Below are 23,323 nucleotides of genomic sequence, written 5' to 3' on the forward strand. Positions count from 1 at the left end.
GCCTCGGCACCCGCAGCATCCCCTCAGCTTCCCACCCCTCACTCAGCCTTTGGACCCCAGCCCAGCGCCCCCGGTACAATGGGGAGTCAGGCTGCCCGGGTCAGCCGCAGGGGCCGGAGTGCTCGCTGGAGGACCGGCAGGACGCCGGCGACCCCATCTCCAGGTACCCAATGCCCCAGCTCAGCTCCATCCTGCAGAGGAGGCAGGACCGGAACGGCAGCCTCCGCAGCCCCGAGTTTCGGGAGTGGCAGCTGGACCCTCACCCTGCGGAGCGTCTGAGCACCCAGAGGTGAGGTTGGGGCGACCCCGCCCCCTCCCGCAGCCCTCAGCCTGCAGCCCCTGCCTGGCCGGACCCTGCGCGGCGTCACGGGCTGCGGCTCCCCGGCTCCGGGGGCGAGCGGCCAGGGGTCCCAGCCCGGAGCGCCTGGCGGGGGCCGAGCCGCCCCCTCACCTGCACCTGCACGAAGGAGCCGCGGTAGAAGCAGCAGGCGGCGGCCGACAGGGCGCTCCACAGGCTGCACCGCTCGGTCATGGTGGGGCCGGGCGGCCAGGGCCGGGACGGTGCGGGGAACGGCTGCCGGCGGGGCAGGGGCGCGGGACCGACCGGGCTGGGCACCGGCTGCGCTTGCCTCTCGGCGGCGCGATTACCTCATCGCCTTGTCGGGGGAGGAGCGGGGAGGCGGGGCGGGGAGACCCCACCCTCCAGCCGGCCCCGGGAGGGGAGGGGGCCATTGTTCCTCCCTCCGCCCGCCCCCGGCTCCCCGCCCCTAGCCCCCAGAGCTCCAGCCCCGCGCGCCCCGGCAGCCTGTAGTCCGGGGATGCTGAACGGGGGACCTGCCAAAGGGGGCTTCACGGGGGGCAAAAGGATGGGGTGGGGATCCCTGGGCCGGCAAGGGAGGGGGGGGTCCTGCCGCCCCGACTCGTCTCACCCCTCACTGACCCAGAGCGGGCAGAGACTTTGAATTAAATCATATCTAAAGCTGGAAAAATCCCTCTATATGTTTGACCAAGTCCTTTGTGGCCTCAGGAAATCTCCCAGAGCCCAGGATTTCTCATCTCTGATTTGGAATCAGGGACCCTGCTGGGAATTGCGGGATATTCCACTGACAGACTTGGGGGGGGGTGGGGAGGGCAGAGACTCAGTAAGGCTCAATGGTTTGGGAATCAACCTGGGTTCAACTAGCGGTGCCCCACCTCCACCCAACCAGTCCCTTCTCCTGGAGCCCAGATTTACTCATCTGGAAAACATACCTGTGCTGACCTCACAGAACTCTTGTTAGCATTGGCTGAGCTGATGCATGTTAAGTTGCCAGACATAAAATAAGTGCTCAATAAATGCCTGCTATTGTTTTCAAGCTTAGTGTCTTAGAATCTGGACTTTTGGTCCTAGAATCATAGGCTCTTCAGCACAAAGGGGGTCATCACTGACTCTGCATCAGTCAGGCCTGGAGTTCAAATCCTTTTGACAGGCTGTGTAACCTTAGGCAGGTGAGTCCACCTCTGGGTCTCAGATATTTGATTATTTTCTGTAAATACATCTGAAGCTCTGATCATGGAGCTTGGAATTTTATGGTCTTGGAACTTTAGAATCCTTGCCTTAGGATCAAAGTACTCACATCACGGTCTGAGAAACCCTGGAGTCTGGAAGCTGAGTACGTAAGGTCAGGAATGGACTTTTGGTAACCGACTATTGATTCCAACCTCTTCTGAGGCTTGACGCTACAACTAACATTCTTTTGAGTTCATCCTTCAAGGGATTGGGTTTTTTTTTTGTTTTTTTTGTTTTTTGTTTTTCCATCTGAAGATCTTAATAAATTTATTTGAAAACCAAGTTGTGTGAAAGAGAACACTAAATAGTCATATACCATCTCTTCAACCAAAGACTTGGACACAAGGTCAGCACAGAGGCAATGATACATGCAGTGAATAGCAGGTCTCAGCTCAGCTCCAGTGAGCAGGTATTATTTCTTTTATAGCATTTTTAAATTACATTTTTCAGCCCAGTAAACTAAGGGAAAAATACAAAGCTAATCCTCACAGGGATCTCACTACCATCAGTGATGGGGCTCTCATTACCTTGCCAGGCAGCTGGGACTTACGGGGTGCTGAAATATGCCCCTGTGTGGTCCACCACTGGCTTTGGTGCTGGTTCTACCTGAGGCCTCTGTTCCCCTGTGGTGTCAGGGCTCGGGATGAGGAGCCAGGGCCCAAATCCCAGGAGCAGCTCCTGCTCAACTTGCTGCAGCCCTGGGCTGCAATTCCTGGGCTCACTCAAGCTTGCTTTCTGACTGCGCCCACACTCTTAACTCTGCCTGGATCACTCTACCACCCATCTCTGCTTATCTTTATCTCCTTTCCAGCTTTCTGTTTGGAGAGAGGATGTTGGTGAATATTCCTGGTCAACTACAATGGCTTGGCTTCAGTGCCTCCTCCTCCAGAAAGCCTTCCTTGATCTCCCCATCCCCAGCTCCTGAGCTGAAAGTCATCCCCTACCTCTGGAGCTCCAATGGCTTCTTATCTGAGCCTTCTGGGGATGGTGGGGGACAGCAATGTGAGCACTTCCCACAGAGCTCATTACTAGTCACTTACACGGAGCTTGACAGGCAGCATCTTGGGTGATGGAATGCCCTGGGGTCAGGAACCAGCCCGGCCTGCTCTGTTCCAGGCCCAGATCTCCCCTTCATGGGCATGGACTCATTGAGCCCATAGCAACCCTGGTTTGGAAGCACCACTGTTACCCCATTTCATACAGGTGAACACTGAGGCTCAGAGAGGTGACACACACACCCAAAGTCATGTGGCAAATAAGTGGCAGATCTGGGACTAAAATTTGGGTCTGCTAAATTACAAAACACAAGCCCAAACCGTTGTGTGGTTCTGCCCTGGTCCCCACATGGGCCAGGAGCCCTTGGAACACAGGGCCTGGTGCTCCTTGCCCTCTGCTGTGTGCTCCATACTCGGCAGGGGACCTGGCTCAGGGTGGGTGCTCCGGGATGTGGAAGGCCAAGGGCTCTGTCCATGGTCTTGGCATCAAATAAACTTGGACAGCAATCCCAGTTCTGCCCTGCAGTAGCTGTGTGGTTGCGGGCAAGTCACTGCACTTCTCTGGGCCTCAAATTTCCCATCTGTAAATGGGCACAAGAAAGCCCTCACTGCCCAGTGATGAGGGAAGAAGTCACAGACCTCATTCATGTAAAGAGCTCAGAACTGACTCCCAGAGCTAGCAGCCAGCACAGGGCTCTGCACACAATAGGCACTCAAAATGTTCTGTCGTGTTATTGTTGTTATCGTTATTATTTCAAAACTGCATTTTCAACATTCTCAGTGCCCAGGACAAATTAAGCTTATGATCGATGTGACTGTGCCCATTATCTGTGATGAGGAACTGAGTCATCCTTTCCTGCTGCCACCTCCCGGCACCAGCACACGCTCAGAGACCAAGTGGGATTAGAGCCGGTCTTCGCATGGAGGCGCCCTTAGGGCCCTGTCCAGCTGGCAGCTGGATGGAGTCTGGTAGTAACAAACATTGGGAAGTCCTGAGTTTGGGGCCAGGAAAGAATGATGGAAGGCATGGGAAGAAGATGCTGGGATTGAAAGCAGACCCCACACGCTGCCCTGACTCCTAGACCTTCTCCTCCTGGGAACAGTCGGTGAGATCTGGCTCCTAACAAGGCCAGAAAAGGACTCTGCCCTTCCTGGAACAGACTCTGGGCCCTCCAGTGTCCCCTCCCAGCCCCTCTTACCTTCACATAGTCCCCGCCAGCCTCCAGCTCTCCAGTGGCCCTGGAAGGAGAGAAGAAAAGTGAGTGTTCCCAGCCCTGCCTGGCTCCCCAGCTGCCAGTCTCTGCCCACCTGCAGGCAGGAGGGGGCACTGCAGCTGACAGCACTTGCTGGAATCTGTTGGCTGGGCTACTCCTCCACTCTCCAGCTGTGCGACCCTGGGCAAGTCCCTTCACCTCTCTGAGCCTGTTTCCTGTCTGTAAATCAGGGTAATGATAGCCTCTGTTTCATCGGGTTGTCTCGAGGACACTGGGAGCTGGTGAAGGTTACATGCTTAACACGGGGCCTGCTCCTGAATTGCTATCTTCAACCAGCTTCAGGATACTGCACTCTCCTGGTGTTCGCTCCCCACCTCCTCCCTGACTCCACAGTTGGCGGCCCCAGGCTGGGCCTCAGCCTCCTTTCCTCCCGCCCTACCCTCATTCCCTAGTGCAGAGTGACCCACCCAGGGGCACATCATGGCGCCATTGCTGGTGACATTTGGCTGCGGAATTGATCCCCTCCCCTAAGAGGTGGTCAGGATGGGGTCTGGAGAGGCCAGAGGCTGGGGGTGGCTGTTTTTCCCAGGTGCCAAATAGATATCACCCTTCCTTGTGAGGGCTTCCGTGAGCCACTTCCCCCAGTCCTCGGCTTTAAATGCCCTCCCTTCTCCGATGCAGCCTGGACCTGCCCCTTCAACACCAGACTCAGAAACCCAACTGTCTCCTCAGCATCTCCTCTCAGATGTCTGAAGTCATTTTGACTTTCGTATCCAAAGCAGGACTGCTGATCTGCCCCCCCCACCACGCCCCTGCTCCCCACATCCGATTCCCATCTCAGTTGATGTCAGCTTCATCCTTCTTGTTGCTTTGTTTGGCCCAGAACCCTGTGGTCCTCTGCACCTCCTCTCTCACTCACACTCCACGCCCAATCCATCAGGAAATCCTGTGGCTCTACTTCCAAAATAGATCCTGACCACTTCTCTCCGTGTGTCAACCCTGCCCCATCTGGGACGCCCTCTGTGTCCTCTGTGGAGCACACAGCAGCCTTCTCGCTGTGTCTGCCCTCACAGCCCTCCGACACCCAGGCGGCGCTCAAGTGAAAAGCTAAGCAGATCGCGGTGCACAAACCATCCCCAAGCCTCCCATCTCTCAAAGAACAAAATCTAAATGCCACTCCATGGTCTGCAAATGGCTGGCCATGTAATTTATCAACTAAACCAAGACTTTTCTTCCCTTGTGAGAGTAAAGAGGGTGCCATTTTCATGCCAGAAAAACAAGTGTAAACAGGCTCATGTGTTCCCCAACCTACAACGCCCTGTGTCGCCCTGGTGGTATCTGACTGCCCACCTCATCAGTTCCCACCCCCAAAATATGCCTCCCTCCCTCATTCTGTCCCTCATTCTGCCTCGGCCACATCGGCCTCCTTGCCAAGCTCGTTCTTGCCACAGGGCCTTTGCACTTGCTGTTCCCTTGCGTGGAATGCTCTCCGCCCCACCCCATATCATCACACAGCTTGCCCCTCCCCCTACTTTATTTAGAGCTCTGCTTAATGTCCCCAACCCAGAGAAGCCTTCCCTGACCACCCTGCCAAGAATAGTCCCTTGTCCCTCACTCTCTGTCCTCAACCCTGCTTTCTTTTCCTCAATCTCTGCCTGAAACAATCACTTTACATTTATTTGTTGACTCAGTTACCTGACGCCTCCACGGGGGGGCACTGACTTTGTATCGCTCACAGGTGAGCCCCCACCACGGTGCCTGGCACATGGTAGGAGCTCAAGAACTCTTTATTGCTTAAGGAATGTATGAACAGTAAACCCTCAACCAGTATCCATCACTGTTGTTATTATTAATTCCCTCAACCAGTATTCATCACTATTATTATTAATTCTGTCAGGCTGGGCCCTGGTTCTCTGGCTGGCACAGGCCTCAGTATTGCCATCTGCAAAATAGGGAGGAAAGTCAAACATCAGGGAACTGCTTCCTCAAATACAGAAGCACCAAATTTAAATTTAAATATGATAAATCTAATAAAATAAATTTAAAACAAAAACAGCTGAGCTAAAAACAAGACAAAACAAAAACTGTGGGTGAAGTATACGTTTCCAGGGCAGAATTCCATGCAGGGCTTCCCCCAGCTCCTGAGGCCGGGGGCTCCTCCTTGAGAAGCTGTCTGACAGTCCTCCCTGTTGTGACATTCCAGAGTCCCTGGTGCTAGCCTTCCTTCCTGACCTCTAACCATAGTCCCTCAAGCTGCAGCCTGGCCCCAGCAGGCTCCCAAAGGTGTTTGGGTTCTCTCTGTCCAGTCGAGCTGGGAGTGGGGCAGAGTACAGACCCCTCCCCTTCTCACCACCCTGCTCTTCCTGGGTGAGGTGTCCCATCCCAGTGTTTCCGGCCATTCAGGACCGGAAATCCTCCCACTGCTGGGAACAGCTTGGCCAGGACACTGGGATCGCCTAGCACTTCCTCCTGTTTCCTGTTCACTTCCCCTCACGCTCTGGGCAGGAGCAGAGCCTTGGGGAGGGGGCGCCTGCCCCAGGGAGCAGGTGGGCTGAGGTGGCCAAAGCCAGTGGGGGTGCTCAGGCAGAGGCCCAGGCCCGGGAAGCTGAGGGCCTGGAGCCACCACCAGCCCCCATCACCTCTCCCTGCCCCCCCTACAACACTCCAGGATTCCTAAGACATAAGGTGACCATGTTGGCTCACCACCCACTGCCATCATTTGCCCAGACTATGGCCACCACCTCATCACTGCCTCCCAGCCTGCATCTGTGTCCCTCTGACTTGTTCTCACCCCAGCAGCCAGAGCAATCCTGTTAAAATGAAAGTCAGCTTACGACTTTCCTCTGCTCCAAACCACTGGAGTGACCCCTAGTTTCACTCAGAGTAAGAGCTGAAGTCCTGGGGACTTCCCTGGTGGCGCAGTGGTTAAGAATCCACCTGCCAATGCAGGGGACACAGGTTCGAGTCCTGGTCCGGGAAGATCCCACATGCTGCGGAGAAACTAAGCCCGTGAGCCACAGCTACTGAGCCTGCACTCTAGAGCCCGCGAGCCACAACTACTGAGCCCGCGAGGCACAACTACTGAAGCCCACACGCCTAGAGCCCGTGCTCCGCAATAGAGAAGCCACTGCAATGAGAAGCCCGCGCAATGAAGAGTACCCCCTGCTCACAGCAACTAGAGAAAGCCTGCACACAGCAACGAAGACCCAACGCAGCCAAAAATAAATAAATAAATAAATAAATATTTAAAAATAAAAATAATAAAATGAAACTGAAATACTGTATTTTTAAAAAAATTAAAAAATAAAACTCAGCTCCATTAATTAATTAATCAATTAATTAATTTCTTATTTTATGGATTTTTTTAAATAAATTTATTTATTCATTTTTTTTAGCTGTGTTGGGTCTTCGTTTCTGTGCAAGGGCTCTCTCTAGTTGCAGCAAGCGGGGGCCACTCTTCACCGCGGTGCGCGGGCCTCTCACTATCGCAGCCTCTCTTGTTGCGGAGCACAGGCTCCAGAGGCGCAGGCTCAGTAGTTGTGGCTCACGGGCCCAGTTGCTCGGCAGCATGTGGGATCTTCCCAGAACAGGGCTCGAACCCGTGTCCCCTGCATTGGCAGGCAGACTCTCAACCACTGCGCCACCAGGGAAGCCCTTATTTTATGGATTTAAAAGGCACTTCCCCTCTAATATTAGTGGCGAAATCAATTAATAAATAATAGTGACAACTGAGCTAAATCAGTTCCATTAATCAGCTGCATTAATTATTTAAATAACCAACCCCTTTAATTGCCTGTATTAGCTGATTTGTTCTTATAACTAGTACCACTCATTGCATACATTAGCTTAATTAATTGAATTAATGACCAGTCATTAGAGTCCATTATCTTTTATTTCCCCAGTGCAGGTTTTGGTCTGAGCTTTACCTTCAGGGTCTCCATCCTGGCCAGGAGGGAAGGGCGAGGCTCCCCCAGGGACCCTGGAGGAGAGGCTGCCATCCTGTTCCACCTTGGCCCTCCCTCACCATGGGCAGCCTTGCCCTGCAGAGCCCTGCAGCCTCCCTGTCCTCTGTCTGTCCCCCACTTTGCTCCCTGGGGTGTGGTCATATGCCCTTGAGTGGAGATTTCCCCAACGTCTGCCTCATGCTTCCCAGCTTTCCCCCTTCCCTCCCCTCTCTGAGCTTCAACTTCCTCATCTGTGAAATGGGCATATTTTAACTGTCTTCCCAGAGGGGCTGCAAGGATCCTATGAGAAGGAAAGGCAGGAGGTTCCTTAGCCCCTGTGGTTCCTCTCGTCGCCCCAGCACCACCACCCCCAAATGAAATCTCCCATCCTGCTCCTCCTGGGGGGTCGAAGATTCTCTCCCTCCTTCACTCCGACTTTCACTCACCCGGGGCAGAGAGGCAACCCTGCTCTATGCTCCTTAGTCCTTAAAGGCCCTGAGCAGAAAGAGCTGGGGTGGAAAGCCCCATCTCTCTGGGGACACCCAGCCAAGGGGCCTTTGGGATTCCCTGCCAGGAAGGCCCTTGGCTTTAGCCTCTGCCCTGCCCCCTTTCCTGTACGATGGGCCACCAACGTCCTGGAGACGTCCTTCCTCCTCTCCACCATTCTGCGCCCTCAGTCTTCTTGACAGGGGTGAGCTCCCCAGCAGAGCTTCAGAAAGGGTCCCAGCTCTGTGAGGAGAGGACAGATCAGAGGCCGCTCATCCCAGGGCAGAGCTGAGGAGTCAGTCCCAAGAGCTGCTGAGACTTAACAGCTGCTGGAGAAGAGCAAATGGGGAAGACGACTGAATGCCTGTGTGGAAGCCCCACTTTACAGAAGGACGCAGAGCTGCTCAGACGAGACCTGGGTTGGCTCTGCTTTATTCCTTGCCCGAGGCAGGCTCCCCCAGATGATGGGGACTGCTCCTGGATGGGGATGGGGGACACTGGGGAGGGGAAAGTGAAGAAAAAGAATATTTTGACCAGACCAGGAGCCCAGAATCAACATCAGGAAGAGGAAATGGAGTGGGCATGGACAGAGGAAAGACCCTCGGGGGCTCTGGAGAGGGCCCTCAGCTGGGAGGGAGGAGGCTGTGTGACCCTGGGCGAATCCCCCTTGTTGGGCCTCAGTTTCCTCTTCTATAAATGGGTGTGGTGATCGCCTGAGCATCCTGTGTACCGGTACTTCCTCGGGCCAGGTCCAGGGTAAATGCTTTACTTTGTCTAGTCCTCACGATGACCCTGTGAAGCAGGTGCTGTTATTGTCCCCAATTTACAGATGGGGAAACTGAGGGTCAGAGAAGGGAAGGGGGTTTCTCAATGTTGTAAAGACAGTCAGTGGGCCTCTGAGCCGCTGATGGAGCCGACCCCTTTCTTCCCCAGCTCTCACGCCACATACGTCCAGCATTCTGTAAACAGAGTCCCCTAAGGGTTTGAGGGGATGTGGCTCCAGCTGGGGTTGGTGGGGGGACCGTCCATCCTTCCCTAGCCAGCGCAGTTCCCACAGCCTCAGGCGTCTGGGGGTCTCAAGGGCTGTGAGAAAGTCTCCACAGGAAATGAGAGCCAGGAGCAGCTGGGCCCCTTTGGAAGACAAGGACCAGCCGCCCAGAGTCTGAGGAGGCTGAATGGGCTGAGCCCACCACAGCCCCCTCCCCCGGTGGGTAATCACTACCAGATGCCCGGCAGCTGACGTCACTTTGCAGGGCCGAGAGGGTCGTGGGACTCTGGGGAGTGTTGGGAATTCTTGGACCAGAATCAACATTCCGAAAGGAAATGGTGGGGGGGTGGGGACGGGGGTCTTGGCCTGTTCTCAATGCCTGGCACCAGGGCTGGGGCACGGGCAACACAGGGTGCCCCCGGCCGGGGTGCTTCCTTCTCCACATCTCAGTTTCCTTCTGAACAGCCCTGGAAGTGGAGTGGAGGGACCTGGGTCTCTGGGAGGCAGGAAAGGATGTTCAGGTGAGACACTTTAGAATGAGTAGGACTGCGGTCAAATCCTCCTTAAAGGAGAAGTCCTCGTAAAACGTAAGTCAGAGTGGGGCCTTCCTCTGCTTGAGGCCAGCAACGGCTGCAACTTGCTCAGAGTCAAAGCCAGGTCCTTGCCGGGCCTCCCAGGCCTTACTTATCTGAACCCATTTCCTTTCTGGCCTCATTTCCACCACTCCTCTCCCCAGCCCCCATCTTGCTCTCTGCTGCTCCTCAAACATGCCAAGGATGCTCCCACCTCAGGGCCTTCGTACCTGCTATTCCTTCGGCCTAGTATACCCTTCCCCAGATATCAAGATGGTTTGTTCCCAGTACACCGGAAGCTAATATAATATTGCATATCAACTATATTTCAACTAAAAAAAAAAAAACAGAGGGTCTGTTCCCTCATCTCCTTTGCTCAAACATCAGTTTCTCACTGAGACTTTTTTCCTGGCTAACCTTCCTAAATTGCCACCACCAGCCACTACCCTCCAAGACCAGTTCCCCTACTTGATTTGAATCTTTCTCCGTAGTGCTTTTCTCTTCTGGCTGACTGGGTAACTCATTATCTTGTTTATCATCTGTCTCCCCCACACTAGAATGGGGGCTCCTTGAGAGCAGGGTTTTGCCTGCTGTGCTCACTGCTGTCTCCCCAGGACCTAGAAGAATGTCTAGGGATAGTTGCATCTCAGTAACTATTAAAATGAATGAAATTCCAACTCAACTGTGTCATCTCGAGCAAGTTGTTAACCTCACAAAACCTCGATGTCTTCATCTGTAAAATGGGCTCCTATTACCACCTTTTCAGGGGGGTATGGGAAGTCATTTGAAGTAATGGTAGAAACAGCTCTGAGATTTTTACTTGCAGGAGGTGAAATGTGGCCTAGTGGTTAAGTGCTTGGGCTTGGGAGTTGGTCAGGACAGAATCAAATCTAGGCTCTGACACTTAATCTCTCTGTGACCCCAGGAAAGTCCCTTTCTCTCTCTGAACCTCAGTCTCCTCGCTGGTAAAATGTGGTAGATGGCACCCATTGAGTGTTCCAGGCGGGGCCGGCCAGTTGTCCTCTGGTGGGACCCTGGCCTGACAATTCCTCTGTGCGTGTGTGGGTGTGGGGTGTTGGGGGACCTCCCTTCCCTCTCTGAGACTCTGCTTCCTCCTCTATAACATGGACTGAAGGTAGAGTGTCAGGGCTCTCTGGACCCACTATTTCCCTGCAGAAGGCTGAGGGTGCCGGGGGATGGGGGGAGACTGGGCTGGTGCTCTCCTTTTTGGGAGCTAAAGGCCCTTCATTCCCGTTCTATTGGCCCCTCCTCCCTCCTTCCTCTGCATCCCCCATGATCTCAGCAGGGAACAGGGCACCAGGAAACTCCTGCAGCCTCACCTCTTCCCCTTCCTTCCTTTTGCTCCAGGTGCAACCTGCTTCCCAGGGGGTAGGGGAGGGACACGTCTTCCCCAGCTTACGCTGCTCCCTGAACGGCCACTGGGATGACCCCCTTGGGACACTCAGGAATGAGGCTCCCAGTCTTACTCAGTGGCAGTTCTCAAATACCCTTGTTCCCAAGCTGGATGGATCCTCAGAGACCATCCCAGGCCCATCTTGGCTGTTGGGGAGATTGAGGCCCACAGTAGGGCAGGACAAGCCTGAGATCACACAGGCAAAGCAGGTCGCCTGACTCCAGCACAGATCTGGGCTTCACAGGCTCCTAGAAGAAATGTTCAACAATTCCTGGACTCCTACTTGGCCTGGAGAGCAGGTGGGACACTGGGTCCCAGGGCACCAGGAAAGGGCTCAATCTGATCTGCTCACTCCACCCCCTCAGGACCCCTGGACACTCCAGATGATTAGGGGGGGAAGGGAGAGTCTCCCTATTTCCTCTGTTAGCTCTAAGCCAGGCCTGATGCCAGAGGCACTGCCAGGACCATCTCTGCCCACAGGGGACGAAGGCTGGGTCCTAGACTTGGCATTCTCAAGGTGTCTCAAGACCTGCTGGAGGGGAATGGGTTACCTAGTCGTTGAGGGCCTGGTCCAGGAAGGTGGAGTTAAACCCTAGCTCTGACTTTCACTAGTTGTGTCAAACTGGGCAAGTAAACCTCTCTTTCCTCATCTGAAAACTGGAGATAGTAATAGTGCCTCTCTCCTGGTACTGTTGTGACCAGAAGATGCCCAACCTGTGCCGGGAGAGGCTGGGGATAGAGTTACACCAAAAGAAAGTTTAAAAGTACCTGATGCTAAACTCACACCCAGGTTTGTCAGCTGCCCCAGGGGCACGGATTTCCCTCTTAGACAACTCCCGTTCCCCGGCGGCGGCCCTCCTCGGTCCCAGCTCGGTCACTCACCCTCTGGGTCCCAGTGCGGGGCACCTTCGGCCCACCGCAGTCATAGTTCCCTGTCGTCGCGGCCTGCAGCCCAGGGACCTCCTCTGCTCGACGGCTCCCGCCTTTCTCAGGATACGGAGCTGCGGAGCTTACAGCAGGACTCCTGGGGAGGAGCCTGGCCTGTAGGCCACGCCTCGGACACGCCCCCCTGCCCTCCCTGGGCGCGCTCCACCGCCTACTCCTCCTTCCGGGAAGGACACGCCCCGCCTCGGACACGCCCTCCGCCTGCTGTCTCGCTCCGCCCTCTCCCCATCTGTCAGGTCGGAGAGGAAAGGCCACGCCCCCGAGCACACCCCCTCCTCCTCGCCCCGCCCCACTCCGAGGCCACCTTCCCCAACAGTCCCCGCGCCGCATGGGAGGGCCACGCCCCCTGCACACGCCCATTCACCACGCCCCGCCCCGCCCCGCCCCGCTTCCGCAAACCCTCAGCGCGCTTCTCAGACTTTGGTTACCTCAGAACGCCCCCGGAACTATGAGGCCCGCTACCCTGCATACAATCCTTGCTCCACACCCGAATGAGGCCGAATTTAAGAGGGGATGGCCAGAGAAGGCAGCCTGGAGCAGCCAGAGATGGTGGAAAAGCATTAGTTTTATTCATCATAAACGTAAGCACTCCCATTTACCGAGTTGTTTGTGGTGTGTCAGGCGCTGTGCTAAGATTTTACAAGTATGTTACTCTTGAATTCTCACCACAACCCTACAAGGTAGGTGCTATCGTTGTGCCCATTTATCAGATGAGAAAAGTGAGGCTCGGAGAAGGGAACAGACTTGTCCAAGGTCATGCAGTCAGTAAGAGGCAGCGTCTGGACCGGATTCACTCTGCAGCTTTACAAGGTCCTGCTCCCCACTGAAGGACCAATTACCCCAGCACACAGAAGCTGTGCTTGGTGTCTCAGGGCAAAGTCACTCAAGAGAGGTTCCAGAACCAACCCTAGAGTTACTTTTGCTCAGATTTTTTTCCCCCTCTTTATTTCAGTAGGTACATCTGACCAGTATGGTTTAGACAAAGGCTCTGAGGGTTGAAAAGCAAGGGACTGGGGGTGCGGGGGTGGTGATGGGATGAATTGGGAGATTAGGATTAACATATATACACTAATATGTATAAAATAGATAACTAATAAGAACCTGCTGTATAAAAAAATAAATTAAAAAAAAAGAAATAAACTGGAAAAAAAGAAAAGAAAAGCCAGGGACTCCTTTGGTGGAGGCTGAGGGGGTCTCCCAAGGGCATGAAGTACGTGGCTGTAGGGCTTAGAAGATGGTGGGTACAATGTGGTGGATGAGTGTGCAGCCACTGGAGGCAGGCAAATTCCTGCTCAAATCCCAGCTCTGCAACCTTGGCTGAGTCTCAGTTTCCCCATCTGTAAGATTGGCCGGGGCGGGGTGGGGGTGGGGGTGGGGGGGGTAATAGTACAATCTTTTACAGAGTTTTCAGTGAGTAGCATTTGTTTTGACACCCAGTAAAATGGGTACTGACTAAATGAGAGCTATGGTCATATCATCACTATTTGTATTTTTGCATCAACTCAACACACCCTGTAACCAAGTTAGTTAACAAATGGTCTTCTAGATCAAGGGGAGCAATGTTGTCCAGCAGAATTAAAGGTGGCGATTCGGGTGTGGGCCCCAGGGCAGGGATCCAGTGATTGGGCTTGGATCCACCCAGTAGCTGAGGGTCCATGCTGGAGGCTGCCTAGGGCTTTGGAGTCGCGGAGTGGGAATGGGGGGCGGGGGCGGGTCTTAGTTCAAGTCCTAAGTTTGTCATTTGCTAGATGTGCACCCTGACTGGGGCAGATGACATTCCCTCTCTGAATCTCAGTTTCCTCTTCTGTCATATGGAAATAACAGTATCTTCTCCCCGGGTGTGTTTTTTTTTCCCTGTTTGTTTTTGTTTTTGTTTTTTTCCTGAGAATTAATTACAAGTGAAGGGCTAAGTACAGTGCCTGGTCTATAGTAAGCACTTGGTTAATGTGTAGGTATGTTTGTGTGTGTGTGTTTTGTTTTGTTTCTACTCAGATGTGTGTGTTGTGGGGGTCCTCTCCGGGATCTACTCGTAGGAGGCTGGAGACACCATCCCCGCAGGTCCTGCCCTCACCCTCCCCTGATGGGCACCTACCTTTCTGAGAGCACGTTCCTGGGGTCTCGCTCCTCTTCTGTGTCTGCCGTGGGCTCCTCAGGTTTTCTCATGGTGCCCACTTCCACTGCTGAAGGGTTGGGTCCCACTGCTGGGGTGTCCTCCACGGGGGCATTGGTCCCCACCACCACCTTCTTGGCTGCCTCCAAGCCTGGGGGGTCAGGCAGCCCTCGGGGCACCACATGGGGCTCAGGGCCAACCTCCGGGGCCTCCTGGGTGGCCTGTTGGTCCCGAACCTTCTTGATGCTGGGGCGAGGCATGGTGCCCATGTGGCTGTACATGTCGCTGGAGCGGGCATAGGCTGGGGGGCTCTTGGGGACTGTCACCATGTCATCCTGTGTGGCGTCAAAGGTGTCAGCCTCCAGATGGGGCCGGATGCTGGTGGAGGCCAAAGATCGTCTCAGAGTGAAGGACCGAGGAAGGTTGGAGAGACTCCCAAAGCCCTTGAACTTGAAGAACTCTGGCAGGGGGAAGGGGAAGGAAAGAAGTTAATGATATTGCCAGCACTAATAATACTAACAATAAAATATTCGTGCAGTTCCACTCATTGACGGTCCAAGGAGGGTTAGGAGTTTCACTGACACCCTCTCTAACTGTTATGGTATAATATGGCAGCTCTGGAATCGCATAGCCCTGGGCTTGAATCCCTTGAATTCCACATCCTAGCTGTGTGACCTTAGGCAAGTCACTTGACCTCTCTGAGCCCCATTCTCCACATCAGTCAAATAGAGATTATAGTACCCATCTCCTATGGGCAATGGGAGAACTGAAGAAAAGCATGAACTCAGCATGTAAATAACATGCTTAACACGGTACCTGACACACAGAATAACCTCCATAAGAAGTAATGAAGATGATGATGGTGATCACAATAAATGCCTCTGCATCTGTCAGACATGCTGCATGCATTAATTACTTCACTGAATTCTCAACACAACTCCATGACACAAGTTTAATCCCCCATTTTCCAGATGAGGAAATTGAGGTTCAGAGCTGTGACATGACCTGCCCGAGGTCACACAGCGGGAGGTGAAGCATGTATATGTGTGTGTGTGTGTGTGTGTGTGTGTGACGTGTGTGTTGGGGTGGGGAGGGGGCGTTTGAACGAAGCTATGTGCCCCTGAGGTGAGGATGAAATGAGAAGGGGGTTGTCGGGAGCCTGAGGGTCCCACTCCCTGCGGTTCTGTCCTTCCTGTCAGCTGAGCCTGGTGTTGGGACTCAGGCAGCAGTGCTCGAGTGATACCATCTCCTCGTTTCCGCAGGGGTGCATGAGAGTTCCCTCCTCCCTGTCCCCAGCTGTTAGACTGCCCCTCCTCGCAGCCACCACCATCTGACTGACTTCACTACAGCCTCCAGATAAGCAAAAAGGAAAAACCCTGGCATTTTCCACTTCCTCGGCATCCTGTGCCTCCTCAGGTCCTCACAACCATGATGGAATATATAGGTGGGATGCCCCCATCTGACCAGACAGAAAACAGGCCCAGAGAGGGGAAGGAATTTGCCCAGGGTCACAAAGCAAGGCTGAGCCTGGACAAGGGCCCAGGGCTCTGGATTGCTGGGGTCAGTGTTCTGGGGCTTTCCTCCCAGTCCTGCCCACCCCCTCACTTGGTCTTATTCTCTGCCTCCTGACAAATGCTGTCAGAAGATGCTGAGGCTCTGCTCTTAGAAAGCTATGCCATGGGGCAGAAATTGTGCCAACGACTGCCTTCTTTCTCAGCACCACTTGTTTTGTCCCCTGGGGACTGGGGGTCTGGAGGAAACAGTAGTGGGGCAGGGAGGGAAACTGAGGCCCAGAGTCCAGGAACTTGAGATCGAGCCCTGCTCTGTAGCCCCATATGACCTCAGGCAAGTGTCTTGGTCTCAGTCTTTTCATCTGTGGAATACAGTCATAATCCTTGCCCTGTCTACCCTCCTCCTGTGCTGTCAGATCAGAAGAATCAGGGGAAACCGAAGTTTGCTGGAACCAGGAAGGGATCGCCAACCTGGGGGAGAAGTGATGGGTGGGTGTGGCCCCTCACTGAGTTGCTCTGGGTCCCGGCGTCACTGCTGATGGGGACATGGGACAGGATCTCATGGCACACACCCCTCCCCCCGCCTCAGCCACAGCAACTCCCAGCCTGAGACCCCATGTGAACCAGGCCCAGAGGCAGGGGGTGGGCTGTGTGGAGGTCTTCCCTGGCCCAGCCATGAGGTCAAAGGGAGCCAGAGGACACGCAGACGAATGGAGAGACTGAGAGTTGGGGTGGGGAGAGACAGAGAAGTAGAGACGGGCAGAGACAGACCAGAGAAGAACAGAGATGGAGAGCCTAACCAGCTGGAGAGAGAGAGACACCGGGCCAGTGATGGAGAGATGGCGACTGGAAACTCAGAAACAGAGGCCTCTGGAGAGAGACAGAGATGGACAGAAAGAAAAACAGAAACGAGGTAGAGTGATGAAGAAGCAAATACAGAGAGGCTGAGATGGACGGACAGACAGAGGGATGAAGGACAGTGCAAACGGCACCCTGCACTCACTGAACTTTTTGCTGGCCTTCTTCGTCCCCTCCGTCATCTTCGCAAGTCGTGCAAAGCCCCCGCTGGAAGGCAAGTGGCCACTCGAAACTCTGGACATCAACGTTGAGATGCCTCCCTCACCTCCCCTTCCCCTTTCTCGCGCCCTCTCACTCGCTTCCTCTGTGTATTTTTAAACCAGTGAAACTCCCACAGCCCCACCCTCCCCATCCTCTCTGCAGGGGGCGGAGGCAGGGGCCTCCCCCAGTCCCGGCCCCTGTGGGCCTCCTCCTTGGCCTCGGCCTCGGGGAGGCAGGGGACAGACCGCAAGCGCGTGAGATCTGGAAGGTCTGGGAAATAAACCACAGACTCTGGGAACAGAGCCCACTGGGCTGGGGGCCTCTGGGGACCTGCCAACAGCTGTCAGGGGGTCTGGCCAGCAGGCTGGGAGGGTGCAGGGAGTCAGGCCTGAGGGCAGGGGGGTTTATTCTAAGCCTCAGTGCTGGGGGATGCACTGGCTGCGGTGGATAGGAGAGTGCCATGGTTTGGCCTGTGGGCTCTGGGACCACCCAGACCCAAATTCAAGTCTTGGCTGGCCACTTTGTCACTGTGTGATCCTGGACTAGGGAACTCACCTCCCGGAGCCTCAGTTTCCTCTCTGTGAGTAGGGGGTATTTGCAATGCCCACCTCACAGAGTCCAGTGCTTGGTGCAAAGCCTGGCACAGAATCAGTGCCCACTATACTCCTTTTCAAGCTAGCAGGGACATGGCGATAATTTAGTCCACCACCCCATCGTACAAAGATAGGAAAACCGAGGCACAGACAGGCAGAAGGATTGCCCCAGGTCACACAGTGGGTTGGTGGCACAGACTGGGTTACAACTTGCCCTTTCAGGCCCCTTAACCCACAGTCTGGTGTTTTTCCACCCTACAACCCCCGTGTGTGTGTGTGTGTGTGTGTGTGTGTGTGTGTGCGCTCACGTGGACAGGACAGAGATGAGGAAACGAAACCTCTCCTACACAGGTTGTCCCTGACACCTGTGGAGGCTTTCAGCAGCTGCTGGGGGCGGTGCAGCTGAAAGACCAGGAGCTTCAAATCCTGGCTCTGAGTGCTGCTGACAAGTTACTTCTGCCTCTGAAGCCTCAGTCACCTAATCTCTAGAATAGGCACAAGTGCAAGGTATGCAGTCAACCCCCAGAGGCTCCAGCATGATTGGACATTATTATCCTGGCCCCAGGGCTGGCAACTGGGGTTGTGATAGGGGAAGTTCAAGGTCAGATGGGGCCCATCCTGCATCCTCCATAAAAATAATGACTACTAACGACTAACGTTTTCTGGTCACTTAGTATGTGCAGCCACAGGGCTCAGTTCTTCTGCCCTAAGAGGCAAATGTTGTTTCTCTTGTCCTCATTCTACTGATGTGGAAACTGAGCCCCACCCCACCAAAGTCAAGTTACCTGGAATTGGGATCTGCCTGTCCAGCTGTGGAGCCTGAGGTCCTAACTTCCACACTCATAACTCCCGCCACCCTCTGGCAGCTGGATGATAGACCTTGGCGGGGGAAAGGTCTGCTGAACCTTCTCGATGGGATGAGGGGGAACCTGAGGCCCTGGAAGGAAAAGGGACACAGCCTGTGAGACAGAGGCAGCAAACAGGCCTGGATGGGACAGGTGTTCAAAGTTCAAATGAAAGGATGGGATTTCTGGACCATGGCCTTAGGAGGATAAGGAGGGGTACAACTCCAGCTCCCTCTACTGAGCACTGACCATGAGCCAGGCATGGAGCTGGAAGCCCCTACAGATCGTCACAGCCCTGTGAGATGATCCTGGTACTGTCCCATTTCACAGATGAGGGAACTGAGGCTAAAGAGGAGCAGAGACTAGACAGACAGATACCCGGGTGTTCTAACTCCCAGGCCAGTGTCCCTTCCCATCTCTGGGTTGTTGTCAGAAAAGGGAGAGGGCCCTGTGGCCTGGTGGTAGCTGGGGGTCTTCCTGGTGGGAGGTGGAGGGTGGGTCCCCCAGCTTCTCTTCCAAGAGGCAGTCACAGTGATTTGGGCTAAATGCTGAGGCTGTGGCATCAGCCAGTGCTGGCTTCCTGGCCAGGCCCACTCCCGACTTGCTGTGTGATCCTCCATAAGAGACTTTACCTCTCTGAGTCTCAGTTTCCTCATCTGTGAAATGGAGTCACAGTAGCCTCCACTTCCTGGAGTTGTTGGGAAGACGAAAGGAGCAAATGATGACCCGGGCCAGTACACTGTGGCCTCAGCAAACCCTGGTGGTTGTTGCTGAGGGATGGGGGTGGTTCAGGCCAGGGGCAGACTGGCGCAGGCCAGGAAAACCCCAGGGCAGGCACGTGGTGTGAAACCTGGGAGTCCCAGCCACGACGAGGCTCTGTTGCCATGGTGGAGGGGCCTTGTCAGCGCCAGGCTAGCCCTGCCGTTGGCCCAGGTGCCAGGTCAGTTGCTGCATCCCTGAGAGGATGAATGGGGCTCAGTGTGGTGGCTCAGTGTGGCGGCTCCGCTGAGCTCAGAGCCCTCTTTGTGCTGCCTCGAGTGGCCGTTGGGAGTGTGGCTGGGGACCTGCTGGCGGGTGGCTGTCCCCCAGGCCCTCCTCAGCCGGTGCTGGAGGCCAGCCCAGCCCCACTCTGCAGCGCTGAACACACAAGCGCTTTCCCACCTCCAGGCCTTTGCTTGGGCCAGACCCGCACTCAGAATGCCACTTGTCCCTCCACTGGCTCTACCTTTTGCCTCCACTGAGTCCCTGAGGTCTGATTGAGCCATAGTGCCCCAGGAACCCTGCTCTGATTTCTGTCCCCTCCCTCCTTGCCCTCCTCCCCCCAAGTCTATGACACCGTTGTCTGCAATCTGACCAGGTGCTATCAGGGATTGGAGGCTTTCAATGTCATAGTCAAAGGCGTTGGACCCAGGCAAACCTGAGTTCAGACCCCACCTCGGGCAAGTCACATCAACTCTCTGAGCTTCATTTTTCTCATCAGTAAAATTGGACAAATACAACATCCCTCACAATATCCTGTGGCAACGAAATAACACGTTTACACTGAGAGTTATCATCTGTATTACATTCACTTTTGTCTTTATATGCATGTTCCAAACAGACCTCATGCTCCGTTGAGAGAAGAACTGGCCTCATGCATCCATATTGGCCTCAGGCCTGCTATACTGTAGCACTCAGTAGATACCTTTCCCCAGCTTGACCCAGTTGTCTTATATTGGGGGACAAAGAGACCTGGCTTTGAATCCCAGCTCCATAGCTCCCTCGCTGCGTGGCCTTGGGCAGGCCACTTCACCACTCCTAACCTCAGTTTCTTCTTCTGTAACTTTGGCCCCATAATAGCAACTTCCTAAGAGGGGTGCTATAAAGTTCTAGGGGTCTGACACATAACAACATGGGGCCGGGCACAGTCAGTACCCAGCCAGTGTGGGCAGAATGTCCATGGGATTGCAGGGCTGTGGGCATCACACAGCCACTCTCTGTCCTGTAGCCCCCTATCCAGTGACCCCTTGTCTCCCCAGACAGACCGGCAGCCAAGAGCACCCCACCCCACGAGCCTTTCTTCTTCTCTCAATATGCCCCGTACCCTGTTCCTACTCGGGGGAGGAAAACAGAGGGTCCAGGCCAGGGTCAAACAGCTGGCCAGTGGCTCCCTTTCCTACTCTGTGCCTCAGTTTCCCTAACTGCTAAATGGCAGCAGGACCAGAGGCTCTCTCAGAGCCTGGTCAGTCAATCGGCAAACATTCCTGAGTATTGGCCACATGCCCTGCTTTGCCAGCTTAGCTGAACCATGGAAACAGGAAACATTTCCCTCAAACCAGCAAATCAGAAGTCAAAGTCAGTGAGAAATTGTTTCTGGCTAGGACCTAATTTCTTCTCACTTTCACCTGGGCAGCCTTCTGAAGGGCTTCTGACTGCTCCTGCCTGCCTTCCTCCCCAAGGGAGGGCTGAGGGCCTGAAGCCCTGAGGGGAAGTGACTGGCGATGTCAGGGTTCAGGCCAGGGATGGTGGGGTGGAGGAGGTGACACCACCGGAACTTTTGCTGAGGCCTCTGCCCACAGGATGTGACTTAGGGAGGGCTCGTGAGAAACAAGTAGGGGCCCCAGCCTGAGAGTCTGATGGTGGAAGCCGCACAAGCCCACGGCAGAACTACCCCCTCCAATGCTACTATCCCCTCCCACACCTCCCACCGGCATCCAAGGCACCCAGCCAGTGATGCTGTGACATAACTGTGCCATGACTGTGCCCTAACTCCACCCTCAGCCCAGATGGGTGGGGTCCTGACACGGGTAATTGCTTGGGGTTGGCACCAGACTGACCTGGTTCAAATACCAGCAACTGGCCAGCCATTTGACCCTGGCCAATGATGGCACTTCTGAATTTCAGTCCTTCTGAGTACAATAGAGGTAATAATAGTATAATATTGCTGAGTGAGAATTGAGATAATTCCCATGAAGTGCAAAGCATACAGCTTGGACCATTTATTTTCCCTTGATAAATTGTACTTACTACAATTGTTTTTTTTTTAAATTAATTAATTAATTAATTTATGGCTGTGTTGGGTCTTCGTTTCTGTGCGAGGGCTTTCTCTAGTTGTGGCAAGCGGGGGCCACTCTTCATCGCGGTGCGCGAGCCTTTCACTATCGCAGCCTCTCTTGTTGCGGAGCACAGGCTCCAGACGCGCAGGCTCAGTAATTGTGGCTCACGGGCCCAGTTGCTCTGCGGCATGTGGGATCTTCCCAGACCAGGGCTCGAACCCGTGTCCCTTGCATTGGCAGGCGGATTCTCAACCACTGCGCCACCAGGGAAGCCCTACAATTGTTATTTTCTCCCTCCTTGCCCTCCCCACCCCCAATTTAGCCAATGGCCACTCTGCTTCTAATAGTGTGCCCAAGAAGCTGACCCCAGATCACTCCCTGACATGCCTCAAACCCCTGCTGGTCTACACTGCCTTCAGGAGAGTGCTCTCTGCTCCTCACCTGACCCTCAAGACCTTCCCTGGCAGGGTCCCCCATGGCAGAACAGGGTCTCTTGGGACACCAGGATCACCAGACCCATTCCTGACTGCTCCTACAAGGAAGCTTCAAGGCCAAGCCATGTAAGCTAAGAGGTGGAGAGCAACCGGTGCGGGGGGCTTCCTGCAGGTAGAAAAGGTACTGGGGTGCAATCAGAGAGCACAGCCCTGAAGGCAAGGAGGCCCAGGGGCAGGAAACAGTGTGGCCACAGCCCATGAGGGAAGATGGAAAGAGCCTCAAATGTCACAATTTGGTTTTTCCTGAAGACAGTGGAGGGAAATACATACAGACTCCACTTCAGAATGATCTGGCGGGTGCTCCAAGGGGGACAGATGTAGAGGGCAGACTGGGGAGGACAGGACTCAGGATCCATTGGCAGAGGATTGGAGAGGAGGGGCAGATAGAAGAGGTGCAGAGGAGTTGGAAAGACAGCCTTGTTGGGGGCTGGTTTTTGAGTAGGGCTGGAGGAAGAAAGAGGAGGCTCCTGGAGCCAGAAAGGTATCAGAAAGATGCTGGGGAAGGGCCAGGGTAGGGAAAGGGGGCACAGGACCAGAGAAGGAGATGGGTGAATGGTGGGCTTGGTGCCTGGCACATAAGGACAACAGGCCTCAAACAGCACGACTGCTGTCCTCCTGGACAGACTGTAAATAGCCTGAGTCAAGAGAATCCTCTTCAGACTCAGACAGACAAGGTTCGAGTCCCAGCTTTGTCACCGTGTGACCTTGAGCAAATGACCTCACCTCTCTGAGCCTCAATGTGCTCTTCTGTAAAATTGGTTAGTGATCCTGACTATGGGGCTGTTGATTAAGGATTCAGCAGGAACGCCCAGCACTTCCTGAGCACACAAGGGTGCAGAGTAAATGCTAGCTACTTTTGTGACTACTGACCCGGGGCGCGACCAGCTCGGGCGCAGCTCAGCGGGGACGGGGGTCCTGTGGGTTTCATCCCTGCCTCCCGGGAGAACAGGGGTCCAGGGCTGGAAAGCCTGGGCTTTGCTCGCTCGCCGCCACCAATGTCGCCGCGCCCCCTGGCGGCTGTCAGTTGCCATATCAACGGCGGGTGGCAGGGGCCCGGGGAGGCGGCGGTGGGGGCCGTTCTCTCCTCCCCAGGCCGGAGGCCGCTCCCTCGGCACCTCCCGCCTTCGCCTGTGAGGGGGTGCACCCCGAGCTGGGGAGGAAGGGGCTCCCCGCGGCAGCTAGCACGTGTAGGTAAACTGAGGCACGCGGCGAGTCGCCCCGCAGCCAGGTGTAGAGCGCGGGGCCCCACCTCCGAAGGCGGAGGAGGGGCCGCGGGCGGTGACGCGCCGAGGGCGGCGGGCGGACAGGGAGCGGGCGAACGAGCGGGCGGGCGGCGGTGGCGGCGGCGGCGGCGGCGGCGGCGGCGGCGGCGGCGGCGGCGGCGGCGGCGGCGGCGGCGGCAGGTGCGGCCGCGAAGGGTGGGAGGGAGGAGTGAGGGGGCGGGAGGAGGGGGAGGGGAGGGCGAGGCTGGGGCACCTCCCCCTTTATAACGCGCCCCCTCCCGGGCTCTCGGGCCGCCTCCTCATCGGCTCTTCCCGTCCGGCCCCCTCGCCCGGCCGCCCCGGGCCC

General features: G+C 55.2%; 1 protein-coding gene across 4 annotated transcripts in view; it reads right to left on the minus strand.

Annotated features, from left to right (window-relative positions):
* The window catches only part of SH2D3C (SH2 domain containing 3C), a 31,291-nt gene extending 14,436 nt beyond the window's left edge, over positions 1 to 16,855 (minus strand). The window contains exons 1-3 of one of the 4 annotated variants that reach the window (XM_036854400.1): positions 16,732 to 16,855; positions 14,200 to 14,677; positions 3,744 to 3,783 (exon numbers count right to left, since the gene is read on the minus strand). In XM_036854400.1, the coding sequence (XP_036710295.1) occupies positions 3,744 to 3,783; positions 14,200 to 14,677; positions 16,732 to 16,828 (615 nt within the window). In that variant the 5' untranslated portion in view covers positions 16,829 to 16,855. Of the gene's footprint in view, positions 1 to 451; positions 739 to 3,743; positions 3,784 to 12,044; positions 12,164 to 14,199; positions 14,678 to 16,731 lie in introns of those variants that run through there. The other 3 variants (XM_036854401.1, XM_036854402.1, XM_036854404.1) reach the window with 3 other exon arrangements.
* Between the last annotated feature and the right edge of the window lie 6,468 nt (positions 16,856 to 23,323).

The sequence above is a fragment of the Balaenoptera musculus genome, chromosome 6 (assembly GCF_009873245.2).
Source record: "Balaenoptera musculus isolate JJ_BM4_2016_0621 chromosome 6, mBalMus1.pri.v3, whole genome shotgun sequence".
Classification (NCBI taxonomy): Eukaryota; Metazoa; Chordata; class Mammalia; order Artiodactyla; family Balaenopteridae; genus Balaenoptera; species Balaenoptera musculus.